Below are 17,409 nucleotides of genomic sequence, written 5' to 3'. Positions count from 1 at the left end.
AAGCTGAAGCTCTAAGATGCGCATGCGCCACGAAACGGGGCCACGAACATGGAAAAAAAAATCGATGCCCGTCGAATGTCAGTCGCCAGAACGGACGGACGCTAGAAGGAAGCAGCATGTCGGAGCAGCCGGAGATAAGCAACAGCTACGAGACGGAGTGCCAGCGGGCGGAGCTCCTTGGCCTCCAGCCGCCGGATCGGGCCGAGTTCGAGCGGAAGCGCCAGGCGAGGCTGGAGCACGAGCTGGCCGAACAGGAGGCCGCCGAGGCAGTGGTAAGCATCTCATCAGTTACCCATATTTATCTCCCACTACTGTCTCTCGGTATTAGATGCTGGAACAGCAGGACGAAACGCTGGGCGGTGTTGGCGGCAAGCTGGGCGAGCTCAACAGCATCCTGTCCAGCACACAGCAGAAGCTAAATCGCTTCAAGCAGACGGCCTGTGGTAGTCTGACCAATATATTTTCACGAGCCAGCTCCGGGTCAGTGGATCTAACGGCGGGTGGCTCAGGGACGGCAGGAGCAGCCAGCCAGGAGGAGCGTCCTTCGATGCCGACGCCTCAAGTGCTGGCCGCCAAGCCACCGCCGACGGCGGCCGAGGTGAGTGCTGCCAAGGCGGCCAAACAGAAGCGAATGGATTCGCAGCTGGACAAGCTGGATGCGCTGATAAATCAGGCGGACAACGCTCAGATTGCCATGAGCGAGCAGACCCAGCAGATGCGACGTATGGCCAAGTAAGGGGGTCGTGGTTTTCTAGCGGATTCAAAGCCAGGTATTCTAATTTCATTCTTTATTCGTTTCTCACTCTCATTATTGTTATCTTTCCCCCACAGTCGATCGCCGTCGCCTGATCCTGGCCAGCCTTCTGTCCTCAGAACACATGAGTTTCGCTTAAAACTAAACACACAAGTTGAGAATTACACCCACAGCGCGTCTTCAATCACATTTGTCGAGGGTACAGGACATATATAGCTCTCTCTAACTGTCCTCCCTCACACTCATCCCGTTGACTTTATCTAATATATAGTTATTATAGATATATACATATACATATATATGTGCAGTTTATGATTAACATTCGAGTTTTCAAAAGTAACCCGCTATTAAATAAGATTTCCCTCCACGTTGTCCTCGTTTAGAATTACATTGCAACTGAATTGAACTCGAAAATGTTTGACAATAATGTTCTTCCGTTTAAATAACTAATTTATCTTGATTCTTCTTCGTATCAACTAATTTAAATATGTTTTTCTTTACATTTTTATATTAATATTAGTTATTTTAATTCCTACTTAGGAAAGCTCCTTATTTTTCGTTCTTTCAAACTTTAACACTTCAAATGTTTGAAAACTAGTTTCTCTCATTCGTTTCTCTTTTCTAATTTAACCAAATGAAAGGAAAAACATAAGCAAGTGTACAAAAGCAATACATATTAATTACATACAGTGCCCATCGAGTAATCTTTGTGCTAGAAGGTAGCATTTCAGCTAATACTTGTTGCTTACTTATATCGAAAACGCCATTTCAATTCTCAGGCGATTTATGTTCGTGGCACGCCCCGTACAAAACGTAGGAAACGATTTTGAGTCAAGAAATAAAAGAAATCAAAATTTTCTTCACAATAAATAAAGATAAATAGCTTTCCATTGGAGGGAAATCGATCGACAAACTATAAACAAAGGCGTAGATATATAAATAAACTAGAAAATCCATCAGGGAAACTACAGAAATCGTTGGATACTTCAAAACTATAACAAACGGTATCCAAAGGTAAGCTACAAACGAGGACCACCACATATTAATCTTATATTTTCATTTGAAATCCGTAGCTATTTCTGTGGCTGCCCTGATGGATGACGTAGGACAGCAGGACTGTAGCTTTTTACAGCGAATAAGTTTTAAAACTAAGGCGACTACTTATCCTCTGAGGAAGCGGACGAGGTTGACGTGGAGAGGTGTAGAGAGTGACGCGGAGGTGTGGGACAACGCTTAATGACCGTTCGTCTTTCGATCGAGTGCCCCGTCGCAGCCGCCGCCGTTGCATCCTCGTCGGAATCCGAATGTTCATCGTCGCTCTCACTCTCGCTGCTGGCATGTCCGGCATCCGTTTCGTACTGATCATCCAGCTGTATCTTGCCCAGACATGTGACGCCATCACCTGCAGCCTCCGCCGCCAGCATCACGCCTTCCGGCTGTGCCTCGTCCTCGTAAAAGAAGTACGACAGCTGCAGGCCCTCCGATGCAGAGTTCAGGCGCCAGGCGTCCGGTATTAGCTGGGTATTTAACTCGAACCGCTCCTGCAGGGTTTGAAACATGCCCGGCGAGATCTCCATCTGGGGCACCGACTGCTGCGTCTGCCACTGCTGTAGCAGCGGCGGCTCCTGCTCCTGATCGCTAGCCCCAAAGACGCCGTAGTAGAGCTTGCAGGCTCGGTAGCAACGCAGCTGCTGAGAGTCCGGCTGGATGCGACGCAGCACGCGTAGCTGCGACTCTACCACGTGGATGAACATGTACTGGTGGCGGCGTCGACTAGGCAGCGAAGTAACCAGCACCGCGCGACTTGTGCTCAGGCAGAGCTGTGGCAGGGGCTGTGGCCACAGCGAGTATAGCAGTCGCTTAACCAGCTGCGTCATCGAGGAGCTCTGGAAGAAGTGACGTGGCTGGGCAACCGTGGCTCCTCCTCCTCCTCCACCGCCTTCATTGCTTGGCAGCCAGCGCACTGCATCGGCCCACAGACGGGCCGCCGCTCCATTGAACATGGCCACGCCGAGGTAACGCATGCAGCGCTTGCAGTACAAGTGATCGTCACGGTTTAGGATGCTGGGACTTGGGCCCCGATTCATACTCACCACCACATAGTTGAGGCCGTAGAAGAGGTCTGTCATACCGGGCACCAGGCTCGGCAGCAGCGGCATCTTGCTGTCGCCCTCGCATCCAGTCGGACCGCCGTGATTGTGGCAGAAGAACTCGCTGGGGTCCACCACGCAGCTGGGGAACTCGCGCAGCCTGCGGTAACTCCGTTCCTCCACCAATGTTGCCCTGCAGTCGCGGCAAGTCACCGAGATGGGCTCGTTTTCGCGGCAAGATAGGAGTAGGGGCGCCATGGCCACCTGTACGGCGCCGCCGTCCAAGGCGTCCAGATCGATTTGGGTATAGTTAAAACGGAAGCTGATGTGGTTGCCGGTGACCACGAATATGGAAATGCAGCCAATGTCCATGCCGAAGCAGTCGTGCCGGATGACCAGCGACTCCACCTCGCCTTCATCACCGTCCTCTTCATCCGTCTCGCTGTCACTGTCACTGGAGGAGCTGGCACGGCTGGCGGTACTGCCCGGCGACTTTGCGGCTATATAGACATTGTGCTCCCGGATGACGAGGCGCGTTTCGTTGCGATCGGCAATGTTGTGGTCGAACTGCAGGAAGACCACGCCGCTGCGCAGGTTCGGGCGCAGCTCAATGCACAGCCCGGTCAGCGACATCCTGGCCAGTCAGCGGGTCCTGGAGCAAGCCGGTCGTTCCAAGTCCGGAAAGTGGCCTGAAAACGTGATTTGAAGCACGGTTTAATCCAAAATCAAAGAAAAATCAACGGAAAAAAGGAAAACAAACTTTGACATAGATATGGTACTATCGATAATAAATATCGATAATTTGTCGCTGGTCGATTAAGCCTGGTGTGACCAGCTGCGGCGGTGACGGAAATCCACAATCTGGCTAATTTTAGGGAAATAAACCGAAAAGGCCGGCGGGCACACTGCACAAACAGGCATAAACGCGATAAAATGCGAAAAACAAAGCCCCGTGTAAAACTCGTCGAAAATCGCGTATAAAGTCAAGGAAATAGCTTCTCGGGCTCCTATTAACGGTTCCGGAGCTTGGGTGACGGGCGTGCAATTGTGGATGAGTAGGGAGATCGACGAAAAGTTCTTTTTCGACGTTCGCCTTAAACGCATTTCGTTCGTGCAGTACACACACACATACATAGATTCAAATACAAACAAATACACGCAACGCGCAGCGCATATACACAAAGAAAGAAGGCAAAAAGGCAGCAGTGAAAATCGACAAGCAAGCGCACGCATGCACACACAAACACACACGCGAAAAAGTGTGGATATATATCCAATATATTGATGTTGTGTGCGCCGTTGTTGCTGCTGCTGCTCAGTGTGTGAGTGGAGTGAGTGAGTAAGTGAAAGAAAGAAAGAAAGAGAGGGCGGCAGAGAACAGAGAATAGAGCCCGCGCAGGCAGGATAAAGCAGGAGCGATGACGAAGATGAGCCAAAGCATAGAAGTGAAAAAATAATTAAAGGTTGCCCAGCGGCGGCACCAGCAGGCGAAAGGAAAAGACGACCGAAGAGCGAGAAGACGGGCTGAGCGGAGCGGACAGGCGCAAAGGCAAACGGAACGGCAAAGCGGAGCAGTTGCAGCAACAACATTAGCAGAAGCAGTAGCAGCAGCAGAAGCTGAAAATCCAAAAGCAAACGCCAGAGTCGTCCCCTACACAAATTGGCCATCCCGGTGTCCCTCGCCAACGACATTCCCCAACGCCATCGCCCTCCCGCTCTTATTTTTGGCAGTCGTCGCATCTCGCTCTCTCTTATTCGGTGGGGGGTACGAAAAGTTCACATGCAACAACAACGACAACAAACAATAGCAGTCGCAGTCGCAGTCGACGCAGGCAGAGGCAGAAGCAGTGGCAGTGGCAGAGACCGAGGCAGTGGCGCACTGAACGTATTTTGTACATAAACATAAAAATAGTTTTTAAATCAATTTAAAAGAAACCCTTAAGCATAATTATACAGTAATAACTAATTTAACGAAAGCAAATCAAGAAGACAACGGGAGATAACAGAAAGGCGAAGAACCGAGAACCGAGAACCGAGAACCGAGAACCGAGAACGGAGAACTGAGAACGTAGAGGAACATAGAGAGACAGAAGAGTACGCTACGCAAGAGAGAAATTCGCGAAACGCTCAACGAAATTCGCCTTTTACACGATTTTAAATTGAGCGTTGGCACATCCAGAGATCCGTTATACATCCATCCAAAACGAAAAGAGAGGGAGAGTGAGCAGAGAAAATAAACAAAACACACGGCGGAGGAGAGCAGAAGTGGAAGCAGAAGAAGAAGCAGCTGAAGGAGCAACTGTAAACACGGTCCCACACACAGCCAGGCGACACACATACCCGCAGTCACTCACTCGCACTTCACACAACAACATACACACACACAGCGGACACATATAATCTCAGCCTCACGCTGGCGAATCGCAACGGCAGCAACAACAGCAGAGGAGGCGACGCAGGTGGAGCTGGCGGCGGAGGGGGCGGGGCAGTGGCCGCCGCTGCCCGTAATAACAACAACAACAACAGCAACAATCCTGGCGGAGGCGGAGGAGCGGCTGCTGTCGGCGCTGGCGCCGAAGGAGCTGGAGGTGGAGGAGGAGGAGGTGGCGGCGGTGGCAATAACAATGCTGGCGGAGCGGCAGCCAACGAATGGAATCAGGAGGAGATGGACCGCTTCAGCTTCGACGACTCGATCCGCTTCGAGGAGGACTCGCTGTGCAGCTGGAGCTCTGAGCCGGAGTCGTTGTGCAACAACTGGCGGGGCTGGAAGAAACCAAGCAACGCTGCGGGCAGCGCTGCCGGCGGCGGAATAGGCGGTACTGGACCCGGCGCCGGTGTCGGATCTGGAGCCAATGGCCTGGGCATCGCAGCGTCATATGGAGCGGCGGGCCTGAACGGAGCAGGTGCCACCGGATCGTGTACGGCGGGCGGCAGTGCAGCGGCTATGGGAACACTCTCCACCTGCGGACGATATTATGGTGAGTGCTAGAATCTAGAATCTTATTCTACTCTTAATTAAGAATTTAGATGAAAAGGACTATGTATTTCGATTTTTTATGAGTAAGCATACGATATCCTAGTTTGTTTTTCCAAATCTTGCTTAGAATTTGTTTTTTAACTAATATTTTTCTTCTTTTTTTTTGCGAATTTCGAACTTCTTAAAACATTTCTAAACAGTAGATCTTTATTTCAAAATACTTTACTGTGGTGGAGGATATTTTTATGATGATAGGTGTAGATTTTTAATAATGAAATGTATTGGAATTCGCTTTTAATCTAAAGTAGTTACTTTGTCTGATATCCAAGTTTCGAATGGTTCTTCTCTTCTAAAAGATTCCTACCTTATAACTAATCATTTGTTTCTCTGTAAGCAGCTGATATACCTTAAGAGGTTTCAGTGTTTGCAAGCTGTTTAAGCCTTGTTTTTAAGTTTCTTTAAGCCTTGTTTGTGTTGGTAATTTTTTCAAAGATTGAATATCTTTCAAATCTATATCTATTAAACCAGGGATGCTATTGCGTTTTGGATCCCTTAGGTCTTTTTGTATCTCTTTATTATTTCATTGCGTGTAAATAGGCCTTAAGTGCACTGCAGTCTGGCAACACTGTGCTGCCTGAAATTATACGCATGACCTTTTCGCTGTTGGTAAATTCTGTAAAATTGGCTTAAGGGCAGTGCAACAACAGTGCTGTAATTGTTGTTGCTTTGTCTGCAATTGTCTTTTCTTGTCTTTTACTTTTTGCCTTGCATTGCCCTGCTTTGCCTTGTCTTTCCTCGATATCCTCTGCTTATCGTTAAAGTCAAAATCACGACTTTTTAGCCTGGCTACGTTCTCGTTTTCCTTCTTTTTTTTGTTTGTCTGTTTTTTAGTTATTTTTTGTGTTGCTTCTCCTTTGTCTTTTTGTGGCTTATTACTCGTGTCTTTCTGCGTTTTGTTTTTTTGTCTGTATGTGCCTGTAAATGCATTGTTTTTGGGCCCGCTGAAGGAAACGTTTTTTACACGTCCTCAGGTCGGCGGTCCGGTCGGGGGTTTTCGGTCGGTATCCTGTTCTCCGACAATGACGCGTCGCAGCATTATCGTGTTGTAATATCTGGCTGCGACTGCGCAGTTTATCGTCCTTCTCTCCTGCTCGTTTTTCTCCCTTTTCCCTCGTTTGCCCCATCTATACAGCATTCGTTTAGTCTCTGCTTCGTTGCCTTGAAGGCAATGGAAAATACACATGTATATATATCCACATACATATGTAGGTGGAAAGGGGCGGCAAAAGGAAGGAAGGACAATGTACAATGAGACGTTGTGCAGCACTGTTTTGAAGTTAGAAAGAAGAATTAGTCAATTGATGTATATTTTTAAACATTTTCTTTATACTAAAGGGTTTTAGTATATTAAATCTATTAGATCTATGCTTTATATAGAAACTAGTTGATGAGAAAATAGCTAAAATTACAACCCTGTTTGTGTAAGATTGTGTGCAAGGGCAAAGCCAGCTGCATTTTCATGCTCAAAAGACATAATAACCGCAACGAACAAAAAATATATACATATATAGCCTTAAAACGATGTCGCTGCCAGCTGAACGACGCAGACATCGTCTTCTAGAGCCCCGTTTTGTTGTGTGTCGAAGAACCTTTTCAAGGATACCTCCACCATGCCACCATGCCACCATGCCACCATGCCACCACAACCTGCCTGAAGGGGGATGTAATAAAACTGAAGCCACCGACATGGACGACAGTCCATTATTTTCTTCGCACCTTGCGGCCGTCTATCAGCTAGCACTCACTGTACAAATGTATGTCCTGGTTAAATGTATGAATTAGGGCAATATTTAATACAATTCCTGTCACTGACGAATTTGTGAGAGTTAACTAGAGAGCTGGGAACCGCCTGAGGAGACTAAGAAAACACTTATCAGGCTGGTTTCATCAGAACAACCCCAGAAATCACTTATCCCTTGGTTAAATATACCCTAGATTGGAGAGATTCAATTGTATACAGCAATCAAACCCATTCTTGGACCAACAAATATCATTTATAATATTACTTTTTAGAGTTATAGAACCCCTACCCCTAGATGGGAAGTACGAACGGCATGCAATGACCCCGAATAAACTGTAACCGTGGAATGTTCACGCTGAATGGCTGACAATGCAATTAAGCGGTACAGGTGCACTGGTATGTGTGTGTGTGTGTGTGTTTTTGTGTGTATGCTTGCTTTTAATGCCCGGCAGCTTTGGCGTTGCCACATGTCATCATCTAATTAGTGGGTCGAGGCTCGCTCGATGTCAATATTCGAACTGAAGCTGCGACCAGTCGCGGCAACAAGCCGAGCGAACAATTTAATTTAGCATTTGCCCTGCATATCAGTTTCATGCACTTCCGCAGTAGCACTAGAGCATATGCAACACACACCATACACACATACGGGGGGCAGAACTGCTTGTTGGCATTTCGACCCCTTTTCTGTGTCAGTTTATTTCGCTTTTGAGCGAACTTTTTGTGCCGACCAACCTGAAATATGAGGCATAATATAAATATAAATTTCTGCACATTAACACTTGCAAAAGGTTGACAAAAGTTAATGGAAAGTAAGATGTACTTATAAGATATAAGGTATTAGTTTGGAAGTCAGGATCTGTTTAATCCTTATGGTACAAACACTTAACAGACAAATTTCGTTGTTTAGTTCTGCTTTAATGAAAAACCTTTAATCTAACAAGGCGAAAGGATCAAGAAAATGTTGCTAGAAACATGTTGAGCAACACAACATCCACCATTAGCCGGAGACCAACTGGGGATTCGCTTGAGGGCAAATTGTCGCCATCAGGGGGCTCTTAACACATGGTACCCATGTTGGTAAGGCCATAAAGCATATTTTACCAGTTAAAACAAAGCAGTATGTTAGAGTGTGACGAATGCAGTTACCGAGGAAAAGTTCGGCAACTCGACAGCTCGTCAACTCCGGCACCTCTTGCTCAACTCAACGCAACTCAACTGAACTCAACGCAACGCAAAGCGAGTTTGCTCAGTAATAACAAAAATAACTGGAGCATGAGGCTTTGGGTTATATATATTCTCATCTTTATTGTTACAAGCTCAGGTAGTGCGCTGCATGGAAATGGAAAACAAATTGAAATGCAAACAAAATGTGTCGAAAGGAGAGAGGGGGAAAATGGGAATGCCAGGGAGGCAGGCTCAAGCTCAAAGCAAACGAGCAAAATGGCCAACAAACAAAGCTAAACGTGAACCTGTTTGAAGGGGAAGCAATAGCCTTGAATATACACACGGATCGGTTATTAAACCTTCCTCTTCTCCGATCAAATCAATCTGACTCATTCAGCGACGATCTGGGGATGTGGGGATCAATGCCCATCACTCTGTTATCAACGTCAGCTAAATAGGATATAAGATACTTTAACTACGACTATAGCAATTATCAGAAAATAAGCATTTTGGGGTTTCTTAAAAACAAAACAAAAAAATAAACAAACATTGGGTTCCTGAGTCCTCCCTAAATCTAATCTCTCAAGTCTTGAGCTATCTGATTTCAAATTTCCACATACCTAGCATTATTTATGGTGTAGGGAGGTATGGTACTATATCTAGTTGCTTTCATTTAAATTATATTGAATTAATAGTTAATTAATTACACTTGCCAGTGGACCTAACTAGGCAACCTCTGCTGTATTTGTGTGTATATGCATATAGGACAGGCATGAGCAATAAGTTAACGCTTGCGGAAAATGACTTTGAATAAAATGGTGCCAAAGTGTCTGAAAATTAAGCGACGGCAACAGTGAGAGAGAGAGAGACATCGTCGATGGGGAAAGAAAGAGAGACCCAACGGAAGAGTGGAGCATGTGGGGGGACGGGAGGGGGCGACGAATGAGAGCAAGCAAACGGGCCGACGAACGAGCGAAAGAAAACAAACAAACAAACAAAACAATGAGAGCTTCCCCTTAGTTCACTGTTAAAAATTTCACTCTTTGTGGGTTATTTTAGTTTGCAAATTATTCGATACAAGAATATATTAAAAATATATATAATTAAATAATTATATATTATTAAAATCAATCTAAAATTAAGTTTAAGAGCTGTTTTCCTTCATGCTTTTTTATTCCCTTCCGGGGTATTATAATTTCAGTCAGAAGTCTAAAATGCAGTGAAGGAGTCATTTCCGATCCTATATTTCATATATATTCTTGATCAGTATCAACAGGCGAATCTTTCTAGCCATCTTCGGCAGGAATTTTTTTTTTTTTTAAATGTTCAATTTTTTGAAAAAATAGGAAAGGGGTTACATCGTTAAAATTGTCAAAAATTGGCAAACAATTTCATTTTAAACTAAGTATGCAGATTTAATAAGGAATTAAAAACTAGCACAGAACAGCTTTCCGATTTAAAATTAATGACTTTTTGGCTGAGTTATGAGATATTGAACATTCGAATCCATGATCCTATGGGTAGAACAGGCAGAAAGAAAACCAGTTTCAAGTTTGACTTCTAGGAAATCCCAATAATTTCCAAAAAATGTTTATTAATTTGCTTCTTACGCTTTTAAATGTTCTGCGAAATATATATATTTAAAGCTGGGATTCCCCTTTTGGATTCTACTTAATTGATAAAATATCGATTCAAAACGATAAGGAAACCTGTAATTAAATTGTAACAACTAAAACTGGAACTCTTTAGTTCTTGTCGTAATGCAATTATATGACTCACATCACGTCCAGGTTGATTCTACAATTGAAATCGAAATCTCCGATATCTGGTTGTGGCGAATATTTGATTCTGCAAACAAAAATTCGCGTGGGCGAACTTGAACCTTTTGTTCCGCGACTGCAACATCATCATCATCATCATCATCGGCCAGGAGGAATACTATACACAGCCGTATACACCATATAAAATAATAACGCCCGATGTTCTTTGTTTTGCTTTGACTTTGGTTTGTTTGTTTGTTTTTTTGCGTTTTGCGTTTAAAAGGCAATGGGAACGAGACCTTTAAAATGCAGGCCACTGCTCTGGCTGGTCTTGGTCTCTTGGTCCTCACCCCTTTGGTCTTTGCCGCCATGGCCATTTGTTTATTTGCAAGCCAATTCGATGGATTTTTGTTTATCTACAACTCAATGGTGCTGCAAAGAAGATAGTGACAGGCAGCAGCAGCAGCAGCAGCAATGGGAACATCAGTTTACGCAGATATAAATTGCTTACTCCCAGGCTTCAGCCTTAATCTATTTATTTTTTTATTTTATAACTTTACTGATTGATCTGGCCATGTCTCATGTTTCTGTGGGAACCGTGTTTATCTCTGAGGTTTTTTGGGGAATAAACTAAAAAAACGCTGATAAAGGGATTGAGTTTAAAAGGAGAAGGGTATCCCAGTGAGCTAGAGCTTAAGGCAGACTGTTGAAAATGGATAGAATTGAAGGTACTTGAAAGCTAGTACTCATGATATTCCCCTATTACAGATATATCTCTGTGTGCACCGAGAACGAACAGCAAACAAGTTGTAAAAACATAGCTGGGTGACCTCTCTTCTCTGGTCATTGGCCCTTCGTTCCTTATTCGCTCGGTTGTCGCACGAAAAAGTTCTTTAATTAACGAAATGCCCATGTGGTGTATCTTGTGGCTGTGCGAGTGTGTAATGAGTGTGATGTGGTGGTGTTGTCCCCTCCTACCGTGCATCGTTTGTGTTTAATTATTGTACTAGAATTATGGAATTAGTCACTTGGCTTTGACTTTTTGAATAAATCATGGTGTTTATGGCTTGAATTCAAGGAAATTCCAATCGATCACTTACATTATAACCTTCTTCAGTAATCATTTGTCTAATGTGTTGCCCTTTTTATTTCCCAGAAGTTTCCACATTGGCCGAACTGGCCGCTCGCTGTGTGGCCTCTTACATACCGTTCGAACTGGTGGAGCATGTGTATCCCCCGGTGCCCGAGCAGCTGCAGCTGCGCATTGCGTTCTGGAGTTTTCCGGACAACGAGGAGGACATCCGGCTATACTCATGCCTGGCCAATAGCTCGGCAGATGAGTTCAACCGCGGTGATCAACTGTTTCGGATGCGGGCTGTCAAGGATCCGCTGCAAATAGGTAAAGTTAAATTAACTTGGCTTCGAAAGGAGGATATTAATGTTGATGCCATCAATTTCAGGCTTTCATCTGTCGGCCAGCGTGGTTAATCAGACGCCAAGAGCCTACTTCAATGTGGCCGTGACCTTTGACCGAAGGCGCATCTCATCCTGCAACTGCACCTGCACCTCGTCCGCCTACTGGTGCTCCCACGTAGTCGCCGTTTGTCTGCATCGCATTCATTGCGTGAGTACCTTGTCGTAGATAGAGGAACTCAATTAATAGCACACTCTTCCCTTACTCCTGCACAGCCCCAGGAAGTGTGCCTGCGAGCACCGGTCTCCGAGTCGCTGACTCGCCTCCAACGCGACCAGCTGCAAAAGTTCGCCCAGTATCTGATTAGCGAGTTGCCACAGCAGATCCTGCCAACGGCCCAGCGTCTACTGGACGAGCTGCTCAGTGCCCAGCCGACGGCAATTAATACCGTGTGCGGTGCACCCGATCCTACGGCCGGGGCCTCGATCAATGATCAGACCAGCTGGTATCTGGACGAGAAAACGCTGCACAACAACATCAAGCGGATCCTCATTAAGTTCTGTTTGCCCGCTCCGATAGTTTTTAGGTAAGAAACTCTTATTCTTAATATATAAATGAGTATACTTTAACTAGATTTGAAGCGAGAAATCTATATACTGTTTGATGAAACGAATTTAAATAATCGGAAAGAGTAGCAAATAATATTTGTATACCCTTGCGGGGTATTATATTCCTCTATTTTTGACGACAGGTATATGATACAACAGTCCGATTTTCATTAAATTTAACACAAAATTCTAGATTAATATCTAATGGCTACATATTCAATTTTATGAAAATCTGTTAAAAACTGGAAAAGCTAAACATTTTTTTTCTTAAAATTTTCAAATCGTTCCTATGGCAGCAATATATATGTATATATATATTTCACACATTCGGTTCTTAAATTTGTGCCAAAACAAATTTCGCACATCTGTGCATATGATTCCCAACTCGTTCTAACATCCCCGGAACGAAGTGACTGCTGCCGACCAAGTCTTAGATACGTGTTGTGTTACAAAAGTTGCAAGTCATTGTTTATTAGTGTTCAAAGTTAATTAGTATCGAAGGTAACCTGCTGATCAAAGTTAATTACAGATCATAGTTAATAAGTGTTCAGAGTTACTTAATTTGCATTGATACTTCCTGGTCAAAGTTACTTTATATAGAGACTTACTGTTGAAAGATACTTCTGATTATAGATACTTACTGTTCAGAGTTAATTACTGATCAGAGTTACTCACTGGTCATAGTTACTTGCTGGTCATAGATACGTACTGTTCAGAGTAACGTTTTGTTCTTAGAAGCTTACTGAGCGTAGTTAATTACTGGTCATAGTTAATTACTGATCATAGTTCTATAAATCGTCCGATTGTTCCTAGGGCAGCTATATATATGTATATATATAGTCCACCGATTCGGCATGCTCCGATTTATTTACCAGTAAAATTATATAGAAGAAAAACTCCATAGTTTCGTTCAAATAGCTTGCTCTTAAATGTGCTCCAAAACAAATGCCGCACATCTGTGCATATGATTCCCAACTCGTTCTAACATCCCCGGAACGAAGTGACTGCTGCCGACCAAGTCTTAGATACGTGTTGTGTTACAAAAGTTGCAAGTCATTGTTTATTAGTGTTCAAAGTTAATTAGTGTCGAAGGTAACCTGCTGATCAAAGTTAATTACAGATCATAGTTAATAAGTGTTCAGAGTTACTTAATTTGCATTGATACTTCCTGGTCAAAGTTACTTTATATAGAGACTTACTGTTGAAAGATACTTCTGATTATAGATACTTACTGTTCAGAGTTAATTACTGATCAGAGTTACTCACTGGTCATAGTTACTTGCTGGTCATAGATACTTACTGTTCAGAGTAACGTTTTGTTCTTAGAAGCTTACTGAGTGTAGTTAATTACTGGTCATAGTTAATTACTGATCATAGTTCTATAAATCGTCCGATTGTTCCTAGGGCAGCTATATATATGTATATATATAGTCCACCGATTCGGCATGCTCCGATTTATTTACCAGTAAAATTATATAGAAGAAAAACTCCATAGTTTCGTTCAAATAGCTTGCTCTTAAATGTGCTCCAAAACAAATGCCGCACATCTGTGCATATGATTCCCAACTCGTTCTAACATCCCCGGAACGAAGTGACTGCTGCCGACCAAGTCTTAGATACGTGTTGTTTTACAAAAGTTGCAAGTCATTGTTTATTAGTGTTCAAAGTTAATTAGTGTCCAAAGTAACCTACTGATCAAAGTTAATTACAGATCATAGTTAATAAGTGTTCAGAGTTACTTAATTTGCATTGATACTTCCTGGACAAAGGTACTATCTAAAGAGACTTACTGTTGAAAGATACTTCTGATTATAGATACTTACTGTTGAGAGTTAATTACTGATCAGAGTTACTCACTGGTCATAGTTACTTGCTGGTCATAGATACTTACTGTTCAGAGAAACTTAATGTTCTTAGAAACTTACTGATCATAGTTAATAACTGGTCATAGTTCTATAAATCGTCCGATTGTTCCTATGGCAGCTATATATATGTATATATATAGTCCACCGATTCGGCATGCTCCGATTTATTTACCAGTAAAATTATATAGAAGAAAAACTCCATAGTTTCGTTCAAATAGCTTGCTCTTAAATGTGCTCCAAAACAAATGCCGCACATCTGTGCATATGATTCCCAACTCGTTCTAACATCCCCGGAACGAAGTGACTGCTGCCTACCAAGTCTTAGATACGTGTTGTGTTACAAAAGTTGCAAGTCATTGTTTATTATTGTTCAAAGTTAATTAGTGTCGAAGGTAACCTACTGATCAAAATTAATTACTGATCATAGTTAATAAGTGTTCAGAGTTACTTAATTTGCATTGATACTTCCTGGTCAAAGGTACTATCTAAAGAGACTTACTGTTGAAAGATACTTCTGATTATAGATACTTACTGTTCAGAGTTAATTACTGATCAGAGTTACTCACTGGTCAAAGTTACTTGCTGGTCATAGATACTTACTGTTCAGAGTAACTTAATGTTCTTAGAAACTTACTGATCACAGTTAATAACTGATCATAGTTCTATAAATCGTCCGATTGTTCCTATGGCAGCTATATATATGTATATATATAGTCCACCGATTCGGCATGCTCCGATTTATTTACCAGTAAAATTATATAGAAGTAAAGTTCCATAGTTTCGTTCAAAAAGCTTGCTCTTAAATGTGTTTCAAAACAAATGGCGCACATCTGTGCATATGATTCCCAACTCGTTCTAACATCCCCGGAACGAAGTGACTGCTGCCGACCAAGTCTTAGATACGTGTTGTGTTACAAAAGTTGCAAGTCATTGTTTATTAGTGTTCAAAGTTAATTAGTGTCGAAGGTAACCTACTGATCAAAATTAATTACTGATCATAGTTAATAAGTGTTCAGAGTTACTTAATTTGCATTGATACTTCCTGGTCAAAGGTACTATCTAAAGAGACTTACTGTTGAAAGATACTTCTGATTATAGATACTTACTGTTCAGAGTTAATTACTGATCAGAGTTACTCACTGGTCATAGTTACTTGCTGGTCATAGTTACTTGCTGGTCATAGTTACTTGCTGGTCATAGATACTTACTGTTCAGAGAAACTTAATGTTCTTAGAAACTTTCTGATCATAGTTCTATAAATCGTCCGATTTTTCCTATGGCAGCTATATATATGTATATATATAGTCCACCGATTCGGCATGCTCCGATTTATTTACCAGTAAAATTATATAGAAGAAAAACTCCATAGTTTCGTTCAAATAGCTTGCTCTTAAATGTGCTCCAAAACAAATGCCGCACATCTGTGCATATGATTCCCAACTCGTTCTAACATCCCCGGAACGAAGTGACTGCTGCCGACCAAGTCTTAGATACGTGTTGTGTTACAAAAGTTGCAAGTCATTGTTTATTAGTGTTCAAAGTTGATTAGTGTCCAAAGTAACCTACTGATTAAAGTTAATTACTGATCATAGTTAATAAGTGTTCAGAGTTACTTAATTTGCATTGATACTTCCTGGTCAAAGTTTCTTTATATAGAGACTTACTGTTGAAAGATACTTCTGATTATAGATACTTACTGTTCAGAGTTAATTACTGATCAGAGTTACTCACTGGTCATAGATACTTGCTGGTCATAGATACTTACTGTTCAGAGAAACTTAATGTTCTTAGAAACTTTCTGATCATAGTTCTATAAATCGTCCGATTGTTCCTATGGCAGCTATATATATGTATATATATAGTCCACCGATTCGGCATGCTCCGATTTATTTACCAGTAAAATTATATAGAAGAAAAACTCCATAGTTTCGTTCAAATAGCTTGCTCTTAAATGTGCTCCAAAACAAATGCCGCACATCTGTGCATATGATTCCCAACTCGTTCTAACATCCCCGGAACGAAGTGACTGCTGCCGACCAAGTCTTAGATACGTGTTGTTTTACAAAAGTTGCAAGTCATTGTTTATTAGTGTTCAAAGTTAATTAGTGTCCAAAGTAACCTACTGATCAAAGTTAATTACTGATCATAGTTAATAAGTGTTCAGAGTTACTTAATTTGCATTGATACTTCCTGGTCAAAGTTTCTTTATATAGAGACTTACTGTTGAAAGATACTTCTGATTATAGATACTTTCTGTTGAGAGTTAATTACTGATCAGAGTTACTCACTGGTCATAGTTACTTGCTGGTCATAGATACTTACTGTTCAGAGTAACTTAATGTTCTTAGAAACTTTCTGATCATAGTTCTATAAATCGTCCGATTGTTCCTATGGCAGCTATATATATGTATATATATAGTCCACCGATTCGGCATGCTCCGATTTATTTACCAGTAAAATTATATAGAAGAAAAACTCCATAGTTTCGTTCAAATAGCTTGCTCTTAAATGTGCTCCAAAACAAATGCCGCACATCTGTGCATATGATTCCCAACTCGTTCTAACATCCCCGGAACGAAGTGACTGCTGCCGACCAAGTCTTAGATACGTGTTGTGTTACAAAAGTTGCAAGTCATTGTTTATTAGTGTTCAAAGTTGATTAGTGTCCAAAGTAACCTGCTGATCAAAGTTAATTACAGATCATAGTTAATAAGTGTTCAGAGTTACTTAATTTGCATTGATACTTCCTGGTCAAAGTTTCTTTATATAGAGACTTACTATTGAAAGATACTTCTGATTATAGATACTTACTGTTCAGAGTAACTTAATGTTCATAGAAACATACTGATTGTAGTTAATTACTGGTCATAGTTAATTACTGATCATAGTTCTATAAATCGTCCGATTTTTCCTATGGCAGCTATATATATGTATATATATAGTCCACCGATTCGGCATGCTCCGATTTATTTACCA

The 17,409-nt window shown here is 42.4% G+C and overlaps 3 protein-coding genes across 4 annotated transcripts in view; 2 read left to right on the top strand and 1 right to left on the bottom strand.

The window, feature by feature from the left end:
* The first annotated feature begins 33 nt into the window (after positions 1-33).
* Positions 34-1,628, top strand: LOC110179564 (uncharacterized). The gene is made up of 3 exons (XM_020947146.2): positions 34-272; positions 329-770; positions 832-1,628. The coding sequence occupies exons 1-2, from the start codon at positions 117-119 to the stop codon at positions 734-736; spliced, it is 564 nt and encodes a 187-aa protein (XP_020802805.2). The 5' UTR covers positions 34-116; the 3' UTR covers positions 737-770; positions 832-1,628.
* Positions 774-4,906, bottom strand: LOC110179562 (uncharacterized). 2 transcript variants are annotated; one of them, XM_086835665.1, is made up of 3 exons: positions 3,605-3,672; positions 2,848-3,533; positions 774-2,784 (listed from the first exon to the last, which is right to left on the bottom strand). In XM_086835665.1, exons 2-3 carry the CDS (start codon positions 3,475-3,477, stop codon positions 1,912-1,914), a joined length of 1,503 nt encoding a protein of 500 aa, XP_086691791.1. In that variant the 5' UTR covers positions 3,478-3,533; positions 3,605-3,672; the 3' UTR covers positions 774-1,911. The 2 variants fall into 2 exon arrangements, with proteins under 2 accessions (XP_086691791.1, XP_020802802.2); XM_020947143.2 differs by having other exon boundaries at positions 774-3,533; positions 3,605-4,906.
* Positions 3,752-17,409, top strand: part of Dora (zinc finger SWIM domain-containing dorado) — a 39,063-nt gene continuing 25,405 nt past the window's right edge. Inside the window, exons 1-4 of the mRNA XM_086835664.1 lie at positions 3,752-5,822; positions 11,703-11,945; positions 12,007-12,170; positions 12,236-12,546. Of these exons, the coding sequence (XP_086691790.1) occupies positions 5,510-5,822; positions 11,703-11,945; positions 12,007-12,170; positions 12,236-12,546 (1,031 nt within the window). The 5' untranslated portion in view covers positions 3,752-5,509. The remainder of the gene's footprint in view (positions 5,823-11,702; positions 11,946-12,006; positions 12,171-12,235; positions 12,547-17,409) is intronic.

This window comes from Drosophila serrata, unplaced genomic scaffold (assembly GCF_035046125.1).
Source record: "Drosophila serrata isolate PLE 108 unplaced genomic scaffold, ASM3504612v1 contig_276, whole genome shotgun sequence".
NCBI lineage: Eukaryota > Metazoa > Arthropoda > Insecta > Diptera > Drosophilidae > Drosophila > Drosophila serrata.
Note: the sequence above shows the minus strand (reverse complement) of the source record. Positions and strands in the feature narration are given on the sequence as shown.